Source organism: Littorina saxatilis, linkage group LG8 (assembly GCF_037325665.1).
Source record: "Littorina saxatilis isolate snail1 linkage group LG8, US_GU_Lsax_2.0, whole genome shotgun sequence".
Taxonomy (NCBI): domain Eukaryota; kingdom Metazoa; phylum Mollusca; class Gastropoda; order Littorinimorpha; family Littorinidae; genus Littorina; species Littorina saxatilis.
The window spans coordinates 5,194,819-5,214,474 of record NC_090252.1 but is presented as its reverse complement, the minus strand read 5'-3'; the positions used below and the strand labels follow the sequence as shown (position 1 = coordinate 5,214,474).

At 41.8% G+C, this 19,656-nt stretch overlaps 1 protein-coding gene and 2 long non-coding RNA genes across 4 annotated transcripts in view; 1 reads left to right on the top strand and 2 right to left on the bottom strand.

The window, feature by feature from the left end:
* The window catches only part of LOC138972612 (uncharacterized), a 198,220-nt gene that overhangs the window by 122,839 nt on the left and 55,725 nt on the right, over positions 1-19,656 (bottom strand). For both annotated transcript variants that reach the window (XM_070345269.1, XM_070345270.1), the window contains exons 4-5: positions 19,373-19,483; positions 10,766-10,885 (exon numbers count right to left, since the gene is read on the bottom strand). In XM_070345269.1, the coding sequence (XP_070201370.1) occupies positions 10,766-10,885; positions 19,373-19,483 (231 nt within the window). The remainder of the gene's footprint in view (positions 1-10,765; positions 10,886-19,372; positions 19,484-19,656) is intronic.
* LOC138972619 (uncharacterized) overlaps positions 1-19,656 on the top strand; it is a 101,371-nt gene that overhangs the window by 61,299 nt on the left and 20,416 nt on the right. The window lies entirely within an intron of this gene.
* Positions 110-3,367, bottom strand: LOC138972595 (uncharacterized). Its single transcript, XR_011457674.1, has 3 exons — positions 2,749-3,367; positions 2,013-2,176; positions 110-247 (listed from the first exon to the last, which is right to left on the bottom strand). It is a non-coding gene; the product is annotated as an uncharacterized lncRNA (long non-coding RNA).

Here is a 19,656-nt window from a genome sequence, read left to right as displayed (position 1 = left end):
TGAGCTACAGAAGGCTGAAATATACTTTTACAAATCGTGTGACTGTGTTGAACTAGTATTTTTGGTTGAACAGATTCCTGCATGGTTTGAAGATGATACTGGGTTGTCACGTGGTCCGGTACATGGTTCACATGCTGCAACATTTTGTTCCAGACTGTTTCCACTGTTGGTGTACTCCAGCATCAGGTAGTCAGTCCATGAGCCGGTCAGCATAGCCTGTGTCCAGTATTGTCCGTTTGCCTGTTGCCTGAAACATGGTTTTTTGGAAGTAACTAACGATCTCTGCACACATTTTAACATGTGAATAAGAACAGAAAAAGTTTGTCAAAAGTATACATAGTTTAATTTGCATTTACTTAAAGGCCAGACTTTTTTCTCGTTCATTATTTCTTCATAAAGATTCTGGAAATTAACAAACTGTTTCCCCCTATCAAGGCCTCCTAACGGTTTTTTTAAATGCAGGTCGGTTTGTTGTCATCTGTGCATTATATACTATACCTCTTGCCACCCGTGCGGTCATTGCCACCAGGTATCTCAACAATCAAACCGTCTATACAGGCTTAAAGGCACGTCCTTTTTCAAAACAGGATTGCTCACTACACAGATCTGCGAAGACTTTTACATAGAAAAAAAAATCTCTTGACTTGAACATATACCAGGAATCAACATCCTGACTGGTTTTTGGAGCTGGAATTTTTAGGGAATGTTTTACACGTGTGGCGTTTAAGAAGTTAATTCATAAAATTCTACATTCGCAAAGAGAGTACCCATACAGAGTGTTCAGTTCTGGCATTTTTCAAAACGGAAGGATGGCCATATCCCATGTAAAAGCCTGGTAAGATTTGAGATTTTGAACCCAATCGTTTACACGGGAAGGGCTGTCCATTTAAGAGGACGCATCCATGCCTGGATGAGAAATACACTGATAACACAGAAAAAGCACGAGTTTAACCTGCATATTCACAAAACTGGTTCAGAGGCCCGGTAAAGGGAACACATGTTAGTTATTTTAAGAGAACATCACGAAGACCTAATTATTAAATTAAAGCCTTTCTGCACGAATGTACTTTTAAAACGCCACATGTGTAATTCATTCCACACACAAAATCCAGCTCCAAGAAGCAGTGAGGCTGTTGATTATTGGTATGTGTTCAAGTCGACAGATGATTTTTCCTGTGTAAACTGAGCCTTGGCAGATCTGATATAGTGAGCAAAGACCTGCATTTTTTTTTAAACGTGTTCAGAGGCCTTGAAATGGTTAAACATTTTGTTTATTTCAAGTAGTCTTTATGAAGAAAAAATTAACAATAAGGAAGGCAAATGGGTTGAAATGCAAATTGGATTCCTCATGACGAACTTTTTATGTTCTTCTTCACGAGTTACATTATGCGTACGTAGATCGCAAGATATTTTCGAAAAAATTCATAGATAAGCCAATCTGCAAACGGACAAAAATTCACAATATTTATGAAGGCAATACATTTGACTCAAGAACAAAGCTTATGTGTTTGAGGTGATGTGCATAGGTATGAATGTTGAATGAGTCCGTCAAAGATACCCTCCATGTCGCCTTACAGTGGAACCTACCATTAAAATTATACCACCTTAAATTACCTTGCTATTTCAAATGTACTGCTTAAACTTCTTGTATGCAACTCTTGCTGTCTACCATAAAGACCATCAGGTCAACAACATACTCGTGAATGTTTTGTTTTGGTCTATAATTAAACATTTCAAAAAATACCCTTTTTTATATTTTTTATTCGGAAGCATACTACATTTGAAACTACTTCGACAGATGTAGTTTTGCAGGTTGACGGGAGGTGAGTTACGAAAGAAATTCAATCCATATGTCGCTCAGCACAGAAAGCATAAACGATTAACATGAGTAGAAATGAACTTGTACTTGTTTTCATAATGTATTATTTGGATGGTATCTGTCAAAGACACTTTCTCGTTTTTTGCAAAGCTAGAATAAGGCACTAATTTTCAAAACAAAACAAAAATCTTACGATGAATGGCACGTTGGTTTTCTCCTGTGGTGATTCTGGACAGTAGGAACAGGACTGGTCAACAGTTGCGTTGTGATCACGGAGAACCGGGAAATCTGGAATGGTCACGGTGTCAGTGTCTAGTGGCCTGTTCTGACCAGTGGCCGTGAGTGATGATGAAAGGTCTGGAAGTAAAAGAAGAGAGATAATGAGTGTGAGTATAGATCAATTCGAAAGTATGCTTCTGATCTATACAGTGCACTGAACATTTAGACACCCTCTGGAAGTCGTCTGGATGTGTATCCATGTTGTAGCAATTAGACTGGTTTTGCGTCTCTCAGTCAATACAGAAAGATTACTTCCCTGCACAATTCGTAATCTTCTTGTCTCTAGCATGCAGGTGTCTGTTTACCTGACTGGTTGCACATCCACCAAAAGTTTAGATCTGGTATTAAACCATGATTCCAGCAAACGCTGCCAATTTCATGAATTGATATCAGGGGATAGTTTGCTACTGAATAGAATAGATAACGTGACACACGCATTGTCTTACGTGTCCACAACCCTGACTACCTTTTACTCTTACTCTTAGCTCAGCTCAGACCGTTCTGTAACTCTGTAGATCTAGCCTGTGGCGCATCTGTACTCCAGCGAATATCAGCTGGACCCAGACACACTGTTCTGCACCAATTCGTATTCGCTGCGCAGCAAAACAATGATTACGTGTATGCATGAAAATAAAAGCATGTACTCTGACCTTCAACGCATTCCTTCTTGTGAGATAATCCGCTGTTCGTATGTCGCCTCGGAGTTTCGATGGCTCGTCGACTGTACCAGCCTCGCGTAATACTGCCCTCTCCGGACTTTTATGAAGGGAAGACACTGCCAGTGGTCAAAACATTTGTTTCAGGGATGAAACGCCAACTTTTGTGATGCAGAAAAATGGCGAAATCTGTGTCCAGAAAGTGCCCGACACTTTGAAATCTGCACGCTTGTGCTGCACACATCTCTTCCATTTCCACAAGAGACTCAGAGTTTTATGAGGGAAAGTGTGCTATGAAATGCCTGGGGACATTGACGAGTTGTTGCAGTTTGCGGCTGCTCTCCACCGAGGCATTCTTTTCGGGCATACAGTGGTGACTTTTCTGTGTGAAAATCAAGCTGGTACTAGTGGTAGAATCAACACAATAACTTGTGACGTCACAGTGCACCGACGTCACAGTGCACCGAAAACCACGTGACCACTACTTGACCCCAGGCGACTTGTCTTGGTTAGCCCCGCAACACTAAATCTTCAACTACAACAACAACAATTTTTTTTCAATTTTTTAAATATTTTTCCAGAGATGTTTGTAACATTTGGCATTCGATTTTCAAGTTTTTGGGGATATTTAAAAACCTTGGACTTTTCCTTTAAGCAAGTAATATTAGATTTGAAAATATAATATCCTGTACCTGTTTATGACAGAAATAATATACATTTGATTGAGGATGAAGATTTGGTGTTGATTAATGATCAAATATTTTTGGAAATGATTTTGCTGGAGATAAGAGGTAAATGTATCGTCTACGCCTCACATAAAAAAAGAGAAAGTAATAGGAAAGAAAGAGAAATCCTTGCTGAGAGTGTATGTTTGGAGAATCAGGTGAATGAAAGTAATGTACAGTTGTTAGAACAGAAGAAGCGAGATTTGTGTGAAGTGCGGCAGAAGCGAGTTGATGGTATTATTGTGAGATCACGTGCCAGGTGGATTTGTGATGGTGAGAAGAATGCCAATTATTTGTGTAACCTGGAAAAAAGGAATTATTTGCAGAAAGCAATGTGTTTTGTACAGACTGAGAACGGGGTTATACATGATAGTGACCTTATATGTAATGAGGTCAAGTGTTTTTATGAAGAATTGTATTCCACAAGAGACACAAATTTGGTAAATGAATCGATTGATGAAAACTTAGAACACCCAGCACTTTCCAATGAAGAAAGATATTGTGTTTGGAAAGGAAAATTACCATGCAAGAAATGATGGCAGTTATTAAACGGTTAAATAACGACAAAAGCCCTGGTTCAGATGGGTATACAGCTGAGTTTTTTAAGTTCTTTTATTAAAGATATCTGTTCTTTTCTTTTGAGATCCCTGAATTGTAGCTTTGAAAAGGGAGAGATGTCTATCACCCAGAGACAGGGAGTTATTACCTGTATACCAAAGGATGGAAAGGATAACAGGTTTTTTTTTAAATTGGCGACCCATTACACTGTTGAATGTAGTTTATAAGATTGCTTCATCCTGTATTGCTGAACGGTTAAAGTCTGTGTTACCAAACTTGATCCATGAAGATCAGACAGGCTTTCTTAAAGGAAGGTACATTGGCCAAAACGTAAGGTTGTTATATGATACACTATTTTATGTGATTAAGCATAACGTACGTGGCCTCTTAATGTGCATTGACTTTGAAAAAGCTTTCGACAACGTTTCTTGGTCCTTCATTGATAAATGTCTGTGGAAATTCAACTTTGGTGGTGACATTAAAAGATGGATTTTCACTTTTTATAATAATATTGGGGACACCCCGAAGCGTCCCGGTACCAAAGCGTCCCGGTACCGAAGCGTCCCGGTACCAAAGCGTCCCGGTACCGAAGCGTCCCGGTACCAAAGCGTCCCGGTACCGAAGCGTCCCACTATAACGCGTCACAGGACTTAGACTTTTTTTTTTGTAAACCTTGACCAAGGGCGGATCAATTCACTTTGGAGGGGGGGGGGGGGTTTACAAAATGACTGCGAAGATACAAGTTGACGGCGCCGAAGGCGCCTAAGCCTCCAGGGGGGTTCCGGGGGTATGCCCCCCCGGATTTTTTTTTTTATCCAAAGAAGCAAAATAGAGCTATCTGGTGCATCCTGAGCCAATAAATTACCTCTTTTTTTGGGGGGTGGGGGGGGGGGGGTTACGTAACCCGTGTAACCCCCCCCCCCCCCAGATCCGCCCTTGTTGACCTTGATTTGACCTTGACTTGACTAACCATTTTTTTAAAAAATTTAATCTTGACCTTGATTTGACCTTGACTTCACTGATTTTTTTAATTTTGCACAGACCTTGATTTGCTTTCGGTAAAAAAAAATCACTTTTTGTCCAACTTTTCCCCAACTTTACTTTAGATCTGTACTCACAACACACCAATTTGGAAATACTGTACCCGTGTGGACAAGTTCGGGGGGAAAGTCCGTAGGCTTCCGTTCACAAGAGGGATATGTCTGTTACCACACACGCTTTCTGGCTTCACTAAGCGTGAGCGTCGGAAAAAGTCTTTTCAGTTCTGCCTCCGACTTTTAAATTGTATCATTTGGGTTCATTTGGGTTCATTTGGGTAATAAAAAACGCTCGCGCTGGACCCGAGTACTCTTCAGACTGGCTCGCTCCCCCAGTATGAAAGATTTTGTCTTGTGCACGTTTAAGACCAATTGATTGCTCTGTGTGAATTACAGGCATTCCCTTTGCTTTATAAATACATTGGCATGCGAGCCGAGGATGTGCGTGGTGACTGGTACCGGGACGCTTCGGCACCGGGACGCTTCGGTACCGGGACGCTTCGTGCCCTACTGCGCGGGAGCTTCCCGAAGCGTCCCGGTACCAAAGCGTCCCGGTACCCCTGTGACGCGTTATAGTGGGACGCTTCGGTACCGGGACGCTTCGGCACCGGGACGCTTTGGTACCGGGACGCTTCGGTACCGGGACGCTTCGTGATGTACCCATAATATTAGATCATGTGTTTCTGTGAATGGTAAATATTCCAGTTGGTTTGATGTACAAAGAGGTACCAGACAAGGAGATCCATTGTCACCATATTTATATCTAATATGTGCCGAATTTCTGTCCATTATGATCCGCCAGAGTACAGAGATAAAAGGTATAAAGGTGGCAGATGATAAAATATTAATATCCCAGTTTGCAGATGATACCGCCCTGTTTCTGGATGGTTCCAAACACTCCTTTTGTGCATGCATGAACGTTTTGAAGCAATTTGCCTCTATATCCGGTCTGAAAATGAATTATGAGAAAACCACGGCAGTCTGGATTGGCTCACATAAAAATTGTAATATTAAATTTATGCCGGAACTTATGCTCAGTTGGAACCCTGTAACATTTAAAATTCTTGGCATTGTTTTTTCAGTCAACTTAGATGACATTATTATTATTATTATTATTATTATGAACATTTGTGCGCCTAATCTAAATATAGCCCTAGGCGCTTACAAAATATAAAATACATAGTGAACATTATACGAAACACAAATCGACAAGGACCATGACACTCGGACTCATACACTCGCAGACAGGCGCACAGCGGGAACGCGACGCACTCACTCATACCAACTACAGGCACATGCATTCTAGACGGAAAAACAGTCGTAAATAAATAAATAAATTATTGGATACATAAAGTTAGTTGAGAGAAGAAGAATAGAGCTGGAAAGGGAAGAAGAAGGAGAAAGAAAGAGACAGATCAAGGACCAGCAGGAGAGGGGGATGGGTGGTCATTAACGGACTAGTGAGGGAAGAGGTGTGTTTTGAGTGAGGTTTTGAATGATTGCATAGATGTGGAGTGCCTGGGTGAATGCGGGAGTTGGTTCCAGATGGATGGGGCCTGGTAAGAGAAGGTGCGCTGGCCATATGTTTTGGTGCGTGCTGATGGTATTCTAAAAAGGCGGGTGTCTGCGGAGGATCTTAGGGAGCGAGAGGGGGAGTAGACATCAAGAAGGTCAGAAAGATAGCTAGGGGACGATAGATCAAAGTTTCTGAAGCAGAGTGTGGAGATCTTGAACTGAATCCTCTGTTGAACATTATTCCCCTTAATTATGAACATCCATTGGTAGAAATTGAGAATTTGTTCAGGTCCTGGTCCAGAAGAAAGCTAACCCCCTTTGGAAAAATACCAGTTATTAAGAGTCTGGCGCTGTCTAAGTTAACTCATCTGTTTATGAGTTTGCCAGACCCTGATGATAAGTGTTTGTTTGATTTGAATAGGTTATTTTTTTTCATTTCTGTGGGATGGTAGGAAAGATAGAACAAAGAGAACAACAGCATATCAGTCGTTTAAAGAGGGGGGGCTTAAAATGGTGGATTTGAAATGCTTTTTGTCAGCTCTGAACATATCATGGTTACAGCGAGTCCTTTGTAGTGAAGGAAAAGTAACTAAACTTCTACAAGCTCTGTGTCCACTTGTACATAACATTCACAAGAGAGGAGGTGAGTTTTTGGAAACATATTGATGCAAAGAGTTCAGAATCCTTTCTGGAGAGATGTTTTCAGACATTATAAGCATTTTGCATGCAAATGTGTCCCCATCTCCTTGAGTGATTTTGCTTCAGAGCGTCTGTATTATAATGTACATATTTGCATAGATAAGAAAGGGTTATTTTTAACAGGAATTGGATGGAAAACGGCATTATTACAGTCGGTCACTTGATGAGAGCCGATGGGTTTTTGTCATATAACGATTTTAAATTGAAACATCCAAATTTACAACTGAATTTTGTTTTTTTCGAGGGCGTTATGCGCTCAGTTAAGAATTGTCATAAAAGATTAAAGTTGGATGCAGTTTTAAACAATGTTTTTCATATTGGTAATGATGTTGTATGGAAACAAACAGCTAAAGGTGGAGTAAAACATATATATATACCCATTTTGTGAAAAATGATGGCAATCTACAGTGCCAGGAAAAATGGTCTAATTTATTGAATTTTGATGTAAATGTTAGAAAGGTGTTTTTGACAATAAGGCGAACTACACAAGATACATACCTGAGGTGGTTCCAATATAGAATACTACATAGAATTTTTCCCACTCAACGCCTGTTATTTTTGATGAAAATTTCTGACACATCACTATGTAGCTTTTGTACACAGGAAGAGGAAACCTTAGAACATTTGTTTTGGGAGTGCACAAGAGTTAATCTTTTTTGGTCTGATTTCACAGAACTAGAATGGTTATGCCTAAATTTCACACATTGCAGTAATTTGAATTTGTCAAAAGAGCTTGTCATTTTAGGGTATTTAGACAACTTTCATACGGATGCTGTTTTCGATTTGTTTATTCTCCTTGCCAAACAAAGTATATTTGGAGCCAAGTTAAATATGACAGTCCCAACACTAAACGTGTTTGTGAAAATTGTCAAACAAAGGTTTTTGATCGAACAGTATAATGCTAGTGTAAATAATTATTATGGTAAATTTGCAAAGGATTGGTGTTTATACAGACACTTTTTTCATTGATGCCATAGGATAATTGTATTGATTGATTTCGTATGAACATTTTTGAATGTGATACCCCCTGACCCATTTATTCATAACATGTTATACAGTACTTGTATGCCGATAATTAAACCCTATGTATACTTGGAGGCTTAAGTGTGACCACCGTCCCCACCTACCCCCCTCTCCTCCCCCAACCTCAGTTACCCCCCGTACCCCCCCCCCTCCTCTCCTCCAACCCCAGTCTCCCCCACCCCCACCCCTTCCATGTCCCCTGTCTTTTCAACAACCCACCCTACTGTCTATGTCTGTGTCTTGTCTAGATATGTGCGTGTGTATGCGCTAAGACAGCCTTACCTTATGTTGATAAACTCTGTGTATACTGTATGTTATGTTGTGTCTATGTGTATAAAAGAACCACACACACACACACAAATTTGTTGTCCACGACCGGAAGGCCAGCCGGACATATAGACGCACACATCTGAATCCTAATACTCACCAATTACTCAGGTGAGTCAATACAACCATGATATTGTGAACAAATTCAAAAATGTAGCTCCAAGAAAGTTGAAGAAAATAATAATTGTATTTACTGAGCGACTGTGACCTTTGAATTTGACAGGTGGTAAATTAAACTGGGGTCATGTCTTAAGGTAATTTAAACCGTGGAAGTGTATGCAGCTTCAAATAAATGTCAGCAAAAACACTAGTATACGTAACAGTTTTAGCCCATGAACTCTGAAGATGTTTCAGAAAGTGATCGGGTAGAAACCCACTTCAACTACCCAACAATTTATCTGAATCTTGTCATGTCATCATTTTCAAAGTCTGTCCGAATGATTTCTCTCATTTTTGTCACACTTGTTTCAGCACATTCTGAAAATACTGCAAACAAAATATTAGCAAAGTGTCAATGTCGACTTTCAGGGTTAACCGTTGTCGGATATTTTTACATTGATGCGTTTCAAAGTTTCAAAGGTCTAGCTTTAAAAGCGCCCCCCGCGGGTTAGGGGAAGTCCCATATTGGTTGGGACGAGAAAGAATTTACCCGATGCTCCCCAGCATGTCGTAAGAGGCGACTAACGGATTCTGTTTCTCCTTTCACCCTTGTTAAGTGTTTCTTGTATAGAATATAGTCATTGTTTGTAAAGATTTTAGTCAAGCAGTATGTAAGAAATGTTAAGTCCTTTGTTCTGGAAACTTGCATTCTCCCAGTAAGGTCATATATTGTACTACGTTGCAAGCCCCTGGAGCAATTTTTTGATTAGTGCTTTTGTGAACAAGAAACAATTAACTCATTCGCTGCGTGTCGGAACTGGAATTCCGACACCTGTGTTTAGCGTTGGCTGCATGCCGGTACTTGAGTTCCGACGGATATCACGAATTTTTAACGGTGTAAACGGTCCTGCTGACCAAGGGAAACAACCCCTGCAATGAACTTCTATCTGTCTACAGTGGTACCATTCACTGTAAACAGTTCCTTCCCTTAAATTGTTGGGATTAATAAAAATTTTGTTGACGGTGTGCGACCCACGTGTTTTGACTTTTCCAAGATGGCGGATCGTTCTGCTGAGACGTAGTAACTTGAAAAGAGTGCTAGAACGTGTTATTCAGTACGGTTCTGATCTTGACCTCAGTGATGATGATAGTGGAGATGATATTTTAGATTCTGGTGACGATTTTGTGCCAATGGACGATCATTTGGGTGATGATTCGGGCAATGCAAGTGTCGATCATGACATTGTGTATGATGAACCCATGACGTAGAAAGTTTTTTTGTTTTGCTTCAAATTGGATATTTTGCCTGGATATGAAGACAACAAAAGGTATGTACTTTCAAATGTTTCATATATTTTCTAAAAGAGTAAGTTCCAAACTTTGCAAAAACATAAGGTATGTAAGGTTATCTTGTGTTGTTGATTTTTAATATTTTTTTCAAAATGGCTCTAAATCGCGCGTTGGCAGGGAACACAGGGGAAATTTAGACGCGCAGCGAATGAGTGGCTCTATCCCATCACCCCCCTTTCCCCTATCCCATCTCCCCCCTTTCCCCGTCGTGATATAACCTTGAATGATTCAAAACAGACGTTAACCCCTTCACTGCCACAGTATAACAGCAATATCTGAACGGTCTATGGGAAAGAACTGTGTATAGAACCCCTACAAGTACTTGGACAGTGGTTACCTCCCATTTAGTTTTCAGAAATGTCCTGAAATGTTGTTGACACAAATCCCACGTATGAGATACGGTTATGGGCGTAGGGCAAACCGAAAATGACCACGTATTACATACGGGGTGGGAAGTGAAGGGGTTAAACACCAAATAAAGAAAGAAAGGAAAGAAAGCTTAAAAAGCATCCCAGATCAACGGACGAACAGATGGCCAACTGTCAATACAGACGGACACAGATGAGTACTAAGACTCACGTATTACACAGGTAAATCAAAAAAAATATTTTTGTCGGTATTAGGTACGACCTGACTGTGACTGAAATGTGACGATGGTGATATGAAAGTTCTACTCACCCATGACATAAACTTCACACAAAATAATGTAATATCTCTGTCCAGAGCCTGGCAAATCTCGTTTATGCAAACGAAAATATCGCCCAGTGACCACGTGTCCGCATGTGATGTTGTACCTATCTGCAAATACAAACATGGCATAAGTCGTTTTGTGTTTTTCTTCTTTACTTACTTCTTAGTCGATTGCTTATTTCTTCTTCACAGAACAGCGAGTATGCAGAAGACAGTAAGGCCATAGTACAGGTTACAACGAAATAGTAGGGCCACAATACAGGTGTGCACGAGATAGTAGGGTCACAATACAGGTGTGCACGAGATGATATGGTCACAATACAGGTGTGCACGAGATAATATGGTCACAATACAGGTGTGCACGAGATAGTAGGGTCACAATACAGGTGTGCACGAGATAATATGGTCACAATACAGGTATGCACGAGATAGTAGGGTCACAATACAGGTGTGCACGAGATGATATGGTCACAATACAGGTGTGCACGAGATAATATGGTCACAATACAGGTGTGCACGAGATAGTAGGGTCACAATACAGGTGTGCACGAGATAATATGGTCACAATACAGGTATGCACGAGATAGTAGGGTCACAATACAGGTGTGTACGAGATAGTAGGGCCACACTACAGGTGTGCACGAGATAGTAGGGTCATACAGAATACACCTGTGCACGACATAGTAGGGTCATACACAATACACATGTGCACGAGATAGTAGGGTCATACAGAATACACCTGGGCACGATATAGTAGGGTCATACACAATACACCTGTGCACGAGATTGTAGGGTAATACACAATACACCTGTGCATAAGATAGTACGGTCATACACAATACACCTGTGCACGAGAGAGTAGGGTCATACACAATACACCTGTGCACGAGATAGTAGGGTCATACACAATACACCTGTGCATAAGATAGTAGGGTCATACACAATACACCTGTGCATGAGATAGTAGGGTCATACACAATACACCTGTGCACGAGATAGTAGGGTCATACACAATACACCTGTGCATGAGATAGTCGGGTCATACACAATACACCTGTGCATGAGATAGTAGGGTCATACACAATACACCTGTGCACGAGATAGTAGGGTCATACACAATACACATGTGCATAAGATAGTAGGGTCATACACAATACACCTGTGCATGAGATAGTAGGGTCATACACAATACACCTGTGCACGAGATAGTAGGGTCATACACAATACACCTGTGCATGAGATAGTAGGGTCATACACAATACACATGTGCACGAGATAGTAGGGTCATACAGAATACACCTGGGCACGATATAGTAGGGTCATACACAATACACCTGTGCACGAGATAGTAGGGTAATACACAATACACCTGTGCATAAGATAGTAGGGTCATACACAATACACCTGTGCACGAGAGAGTAGGGTCATACACAATACACCTGTGCACGAGATAGTAGGGTCATACACAATACACCTGTGCATAAGATAGTAGAGTCATACACAATACACCTGTGCATGAGATAGTAGGGTCATACACAATACACCTATGCATGAGATAGTAGGGTCATACACAATACACCTGTGCACGAGATAGTAGGGTCATACAGAATATACCTGTGCACGACATAGTAGGGTCATACACAATACACATGTGCACGAGATAGTAGGGTCATACAGAATACACCTGGGCACGATATAGTAGGGTCATACACAATACACCTGTGCACGAGATAGTAGGGTCATACAGAATACACCTGGGCACGATATAGTAGGGTCATACACAATACACCTGTGCACGAGATCGTAGGGTAATACACAATACACCTGTGCATAAGATAGTAGGGTCATACACAATACACCTGTGCACGAGAGAGTTGGGTCATACACAATACACCTGTGCACGAGATAGTAGGGTCATACACAATACACCTGTGCATGAGATAGTCGGGTCATACACAATACACCTGTGCACGAGATAGTAGGGTCATACACAATACACCTGTGCATGAGATAGTAGGGTCATACACAATACACATGTGCACGAGATAGTAGGGTCATACAGAATACACCTGGGCACGATATAGTAGGGTCATACACAATACACCTGTGCACGAGATAGTAGGGTAATACACAATACACCTGTGCATAAGATAGTAGGGTCATACACAATACACCTGTGCACGAGAGAGTAGGGTCATACACAATACACCTGTGCACGAGATAGTAGGGTCATACACAATACACCTGTGCATAAGATAGTAGGGTCATACACAATACACCTGTGCATGAGATAGTAGGGTCATACGCAATACACCTGTGCATGAGATAGTAGGGTCATACACAATACACCTGTGCACGAGATAGTAGGGTCATACAGAATACACCTGTGCACGACATAGTAGGGTCATACACAATACACATGTGCACGAGATAGTAGGGTCATACAGAATACACCTGGGCACGATATAGTAGGGTCATACACAATACACCTGTGCACGAGATCGTAGGGTAATACACAATACACCTGTGCATAAGATAGTAGGGTCATACACAATACACCTGTGCACGAGAGAGTTGGGTCATACACAATACACCTGTGCACGAGATAGTAGGGTCATACACAATACACCTGTACATAAGATAGTAGGGTCATACACAATACCCCTGTGCATGAGATAGTAGGGTCATACACAATACACCTGTGCACGAGATAGTAGGGTCATACACAATACACCTGTGCATGAGATAGTAGGGTCATACACAATACACCTGTGCATGAGATAGTAGGGTCATACACAATACACCTGTGCACGAGATAGTAGGGTCATACACAATACACCTGTGCACGAGATAGTAGGGTCATACACAATACACATGTGCATAAGATAGTAGGGTCATACACAATACACCTGTGCATGAGATAGTAGGGTCATACACAATACACCTGTGCACGAGATAGTAGGGTCATACACAATACACCTGTGCATGAGATAGTAGGGACATACAGAATACACCTGTGCACGATATAGTAGGGCCATACACAATATACCTGTGCATAAGATAGTAGGGTCATACACAATACACCTGTGCATGAGATAGTAGGGTCATACACAATACACCTGTGCATGAGATAGTAGGGTCATACACAATACACCTGTGCATGAGATAGTAGGGTCATACACAATACACCTGTGCATGAGATAGTAGGGTCATACACAATACACCTGTGCACGAGATAGTAGGGTCATACACAATACACCTGTGCATGAGATAGTAGGGTCATACACAATACACATGTGCACGAGATAGTAGGGTCATACAGAATACACCTGGGCACGATATAGTAGGGTCATACACAATACACCTGTGCACGAGATAGTAGGGTCATACACAATACACCTGTGCATAAGATAGTAGGGTCATACACAATACACCTGTGCACGAGAGAGTAGGGTCATACACAATTCACATGTGCATGAGATAGTAGGGTTATACACAATACACCTGTGCATAAGATAGTAGGGCCATACACAATACACCCGTGCATGAGATAGTATGGTCATACACAATACACCTGTGCACGAGATAGTAGGGTTATAATACAGGTGTGCACGAGATAGTAGGGTCATACACAATACACCTGTGCATAAGATAGTAGGGTCATACACAATACACCTGTGCATGAGATAGTAGGGTCATACACAATACACCTGTGCATGAGATAGTAGGGTCATACACAATACACCTGTGCACGAGATAGTAGGGTCATACACAATACACCTGTGCTTGAGATAGTAGGGTCATACACAATACACCTGTGCACGAGATAGTAGGGTCATACACAATACACCTGTGCATGAGATAGTAGGGTCATACACAATACACCTGTGCACGAGATAGTAGGGTCATACAGAATACACCTGGGCACGATATAGTAGGGTCATACACAATACACCTGTGCACGAGATAGTAGGGTCATACACAATACACCTGTGCATAAGATAGTAGGGTCATACACAATACACCTGTGCACGAGAGAGTAGGGTCATACACAATTCACATGTGCATGAGATAGTAGGGTTATACACAATACACTTGTGCATAAGATAGTAGGGCCATACACAATACACCTGTGCATGAGATAGTATGGTCATACACAATACACCTGTGCACGAGATAGTAGGGTTATAATACAGGTGTGTACGAGATAGTAGGGTTACAATAAAGGTGTGCACGAGATAGTACAGACACAATACAGGTGTGCACGAGATAGTAGGGCCACACTACAGGTGTGCACAAGATAGTAGGTTCACAATACAGGTGTGCACGAGATAGTAAGGCAATACTATAGGTGTCTACGAGATAGTAAGGCCACAATTCTACAGGTGTGTTATTTTTCCCACAACCTTTCGCAGTACGTTTACCAATACAATAGTAATTTTCTAAAGCAGGAGTTGATTTGATAGATGATGCATTTTTTCTCAATATTCTGTAAAATATATGGCATAGCTAAAGAAATCTATTGCATACTTTCAAATAGACTACGCTCTTATGTGGGTTTTGTATTCACCCGCCAAAGCATTCTTAACATTGGTACAAGTGACGTTCACACACACACACACACACACACACACACACACACACACACACACACACACACACACACACACACACCACACACACACACACACACACACACACAGACTGACACGTATACGCATGCACGTGTATACACAAGTACGGACACGTAGTTCGCATGCAAGTACGCAAATGCATGCATGCGATGATGAATACACGCGCACACACACAGGTGTAAAGCCGAGCGGTGGTAGCTTCACGGAAACTGTCTGCGTCTAAGGTGTTACTGTGCGTGCGGTCTTAAAGGACATTTGTCAGGATGGCATTCAAACCACACGCACCAGACGAACAGACGAACAAAATACAAAGTCAACAAGAGTGTAATAGGATTTCCAATTGTATTCAAACAAAAACATCAAAAGAAAACATACGTGGGTTCTTCCATAGAAAATATATCTAAAAAGAGTCTAGGTTGGCTTTAATACAGTCTAAACACTACACTAACAAATAAAATCTGAGTCTTTAAAATGCTGGAAAATCGGGCATGACCCGTAGGTACCCTAGCGATCTAACTTACTCTTTGAAAACAAAACCTAAGTCCTAATCTGGATGAAAAATCGGGCAGGGGTTCGGGGCCTGGACAAAATCGAGTGACGCCACTCGATCACCGCGTGTTGGTAACCTTTAGAGTAGCGCGCACTACCCTAATAAGCCTTGTGGTAACCGAGTAAACAGCGCGCACTGCTCACTATTGCCAGTGGGACAAGAGTTGCGTATCGAGGACGTGGTCTGTCAGGTCAGGCACTAAGGCACACATACCATCCAAACCACACGCAAATCTGAGGAGAAGCACCAAGCATAAGGAAAGATTCCCACACCTTTAACCCAGCTCACTGCAACTCCTCCTGACCTAACGGGGACAGGGGTCTTTTATAGCTAACGGGGTTTCCTCCTACGTCACCCTAGCGAGACCAATCAGAATCTCGCTCTGGCAGCGCGGGAGCAAAGGGGAGGGGAGGCGGAGGGTCCCGGGCCTGCTGCCAGCCTCCTTATCACTTGAAGCTAAACTCCTCAAATATGCACAAAAGCTCTTCTATTAAGAAAACACACATGAATAACGATGTACATACATATGTCATCAAACGACCAAGCTTACAACGCATCTGTAGATACCAAACACTTGTAGGTAGACCAAAACGCAGACGAACTGCAAAACTTCCAGTTACACTTAAAGACTGAGCAATTAGGTTACACACAAAAATACTTCTCCTTTAGTATACAAAACGTACGTTAGACGTCCATATCAAACGGCAAATCCATGCCCATAAAAACCCCACAAAAATGCTGCGTGCTCAAAGCAACAACGGTCACTGCCATAACAAAAACATCGGCACACCCCGGTTTCATCTGTCTTTATACATTCACATACGCCACATATATGATTAACATAACGCCTACATTCTACTGAATACATATTTTGAATATACGAACAAAAAGGGACACCGAGAAAAAGAATGGCAAAATAACATAGGGAGAGAGAGAGTACGTGTTTGGGAACATAGCAGCAGAACACGTCAAGCCTAATAATCAGCAAACGAAAGAGAGGGTAAAAAGAACACGCCCCTCTTCATAAAAACCTTCCTAAAAACTGATCGTCAAACTTAACAAAGATGGTCCTAAAACAAAAAGGGACTTTATGTGTTATGTCCAAAAACGATGTAATCAAAACATTACAAGAAAGACGGGGCAAAGAAGACTATAAAATCTTCAACTCAAATCATTTCCTACAGCTACGTGGGGGGTAAAGTCCAGTCGCGGGAGGGGGGAGGGGGGGCCAGAACAACTGCCTCTCTGTGGTCAGCCTGCCCTTCAGGTCCGGTCAAGCTGGGGGCAGTGCCAGAGGTGCAAACATTTAACCGCTTGGCACCAAGGTTTTGCTAAGGAATAGAGCAAGGCTCTGACTTGGCTGTACAAAAGTGGTCGGCTTAAAATGACCTACTTTCTCTCTGTTACACAAAACATACACCAGACGTTCATACCTAATGGCAAATCCCTGTCAATAAAACCAACCGGCAAAATAAACTCATGCTCAATACATCCACGGCCACCGCCGTAACCAAAAAACAAGCCACTTGTACACACCCGGTTCATTCTCTTTGTACATAGTATATCTGACTAACGTGAAACCAACATGTATTCTACTGAACAAATCGCTACATGTATTTAATATATGAATAAAAGGAATATCAAGGAAAAGGGTGCAGAATAAAAGAAAGGAGCAAGAGAGAGAGAGGGTGTGCGTGCATGTGTACGTATGTGTGTAGAAACAGAAAACATTAACTCTAATCTTAGCAACCTAAAGGAAGGGGAGAAAACGATGCGTTGCATCCAAAAACGAGGTGATTAGAACAATAGGGAGATTTAATAAACGAAACGTCGGGACGTTTCGTTTTGAAGTTGTGGTAAACGTCATCATTTCGGGGGTCTCTCGCTGGAAAGGTGAAGGTCAACTGAAACGGAACGTGGAACGTCAAAACGCAGTCACGTTTTCCACCCCCAAAAAACGAACAATATTTCGTCAACTTTTGTGAGTATTTTTGCACACTAACAGTTTTATTTGTTGGTCATTTTATGCATTGCTAGATTCATCAACCCTTTCACAGTCTTTCAGCGCTGAGAATGTGTTCATTGGAGGTAGACAACTGTTGTGAACTGAAATATTTTGAAGGGTGCTGATCCTGGTACATTTATCCAACTTCATGGTGAGAAAGCAAATGGCGAAGCAGAAGTAGGTCATCGCATCGAATTTTTATTCTGGCTTCGTATGTCATTTTGTATAAACAAAGTCTGTGTGATTTATTTGGACTGAAAATAATCAAAGTATGCCCGATTCTGGACCACCTCCAAGGGGTTTTTTTTTCCATTCTGATCGAGGACAGACGTGATAATTTCACTTGAAGATTTATCGCCCTTCCTTCATTCCGAAACGAAACGTGAATACATCTAAATCTTGTCTGCGGCCTATGCCGTCTCGTTTCACGTTCCGTTTCGCGGGGTACTCATTCACCAAACGAAACGAGCTGCAGAACGAAACGTGCTGTCCTTTAAATCTCCCTAGCGTTATTAAAAAGGGTAGAGATATTCCAGAACTCAAACGTTTGTCACTCTGTACCGTACAACTACGGGAGTTGCCAGCTCAGCCATTTCGGTCCCTTATCTTGGGGAGGGGCGGAAAAAGGGGGGGGGGGTGGAGTACCAGAACAAAGACCGCGCTGCGGTCAGTCCGCTGTCTGGGTCGGTCTAGCTGACCTCAGCAGCACTGCATGTGCACCGACAGAGAGTCTAAGAGCAAAAAAAGGGGGGGGGGGAGGTGGGTTTGGGGCCCAGAGCAACTGCATGCCTCTCGTGGTCAGCTTGCCCTGTTCAGGTCCGGTCAGGCCGGGGCCAGTGCCACAGGTGCAAGCGATTAACCGCTTGGCACCAAAGTCTTGCTAAGAGAAAGAGGAAAAACCCATTTCGGGTGCACACAAGTCGTCGGCTTAAAATGACCTATTTACGCACTGGCGATTTGTACTTCGTCACCTTTTGTACTATTACAGGACTCTTATAGGGGAAATAAGAAATACAGGAAAAAAACGTATGTGTACTGCACTTTTCTCCACACAGGCATACGTTCAAACGCTACTTAAAAACAAATTTGAACATCGAACAGAAACTTAATCCCAGTCATATTCGGCTTGCCATACTTTACGTACACGACTGGAAGTAAACCCTACTTTACCCCTTTGCTTTGTGTGTGTGACCAAGCAATATATAGTAGTAATTGTAGTTAGGAGATTGAAGTTAAATAGTCCTTAGTGCGTGTTGGTATGAGTGATTCTGTTATATTATTACCATGTAAACGATAAGTGTAACCTTGAGTGGTTTGTTTATTCAAACATATGGTTTGTTTATTTATACATAAATAATCACCCTTATGTTCTCTAAGTGGTTTTTTCTTCTTTTTGTATGACCTACCTGTAAGTTTGTAGGCTGGCAGAGCGGACCTATTATTATAGTCAGCCCAGGTGTAACAGATGTCGCCATCCACAATGGCTTGAAGACCCCACATCACCTCAGTGTCAATATCTGCAAGGAACACACACACACAGATACAGACACAGACACAGACACACACAGACACACACACACACACACACACACACACACACACACACACACATATATATATCTCTGCTGACTTTCAATTGTTTCTTTCACAATTACTGATGTTTTATAATGTGGTCACCGTGAAAGTTGCA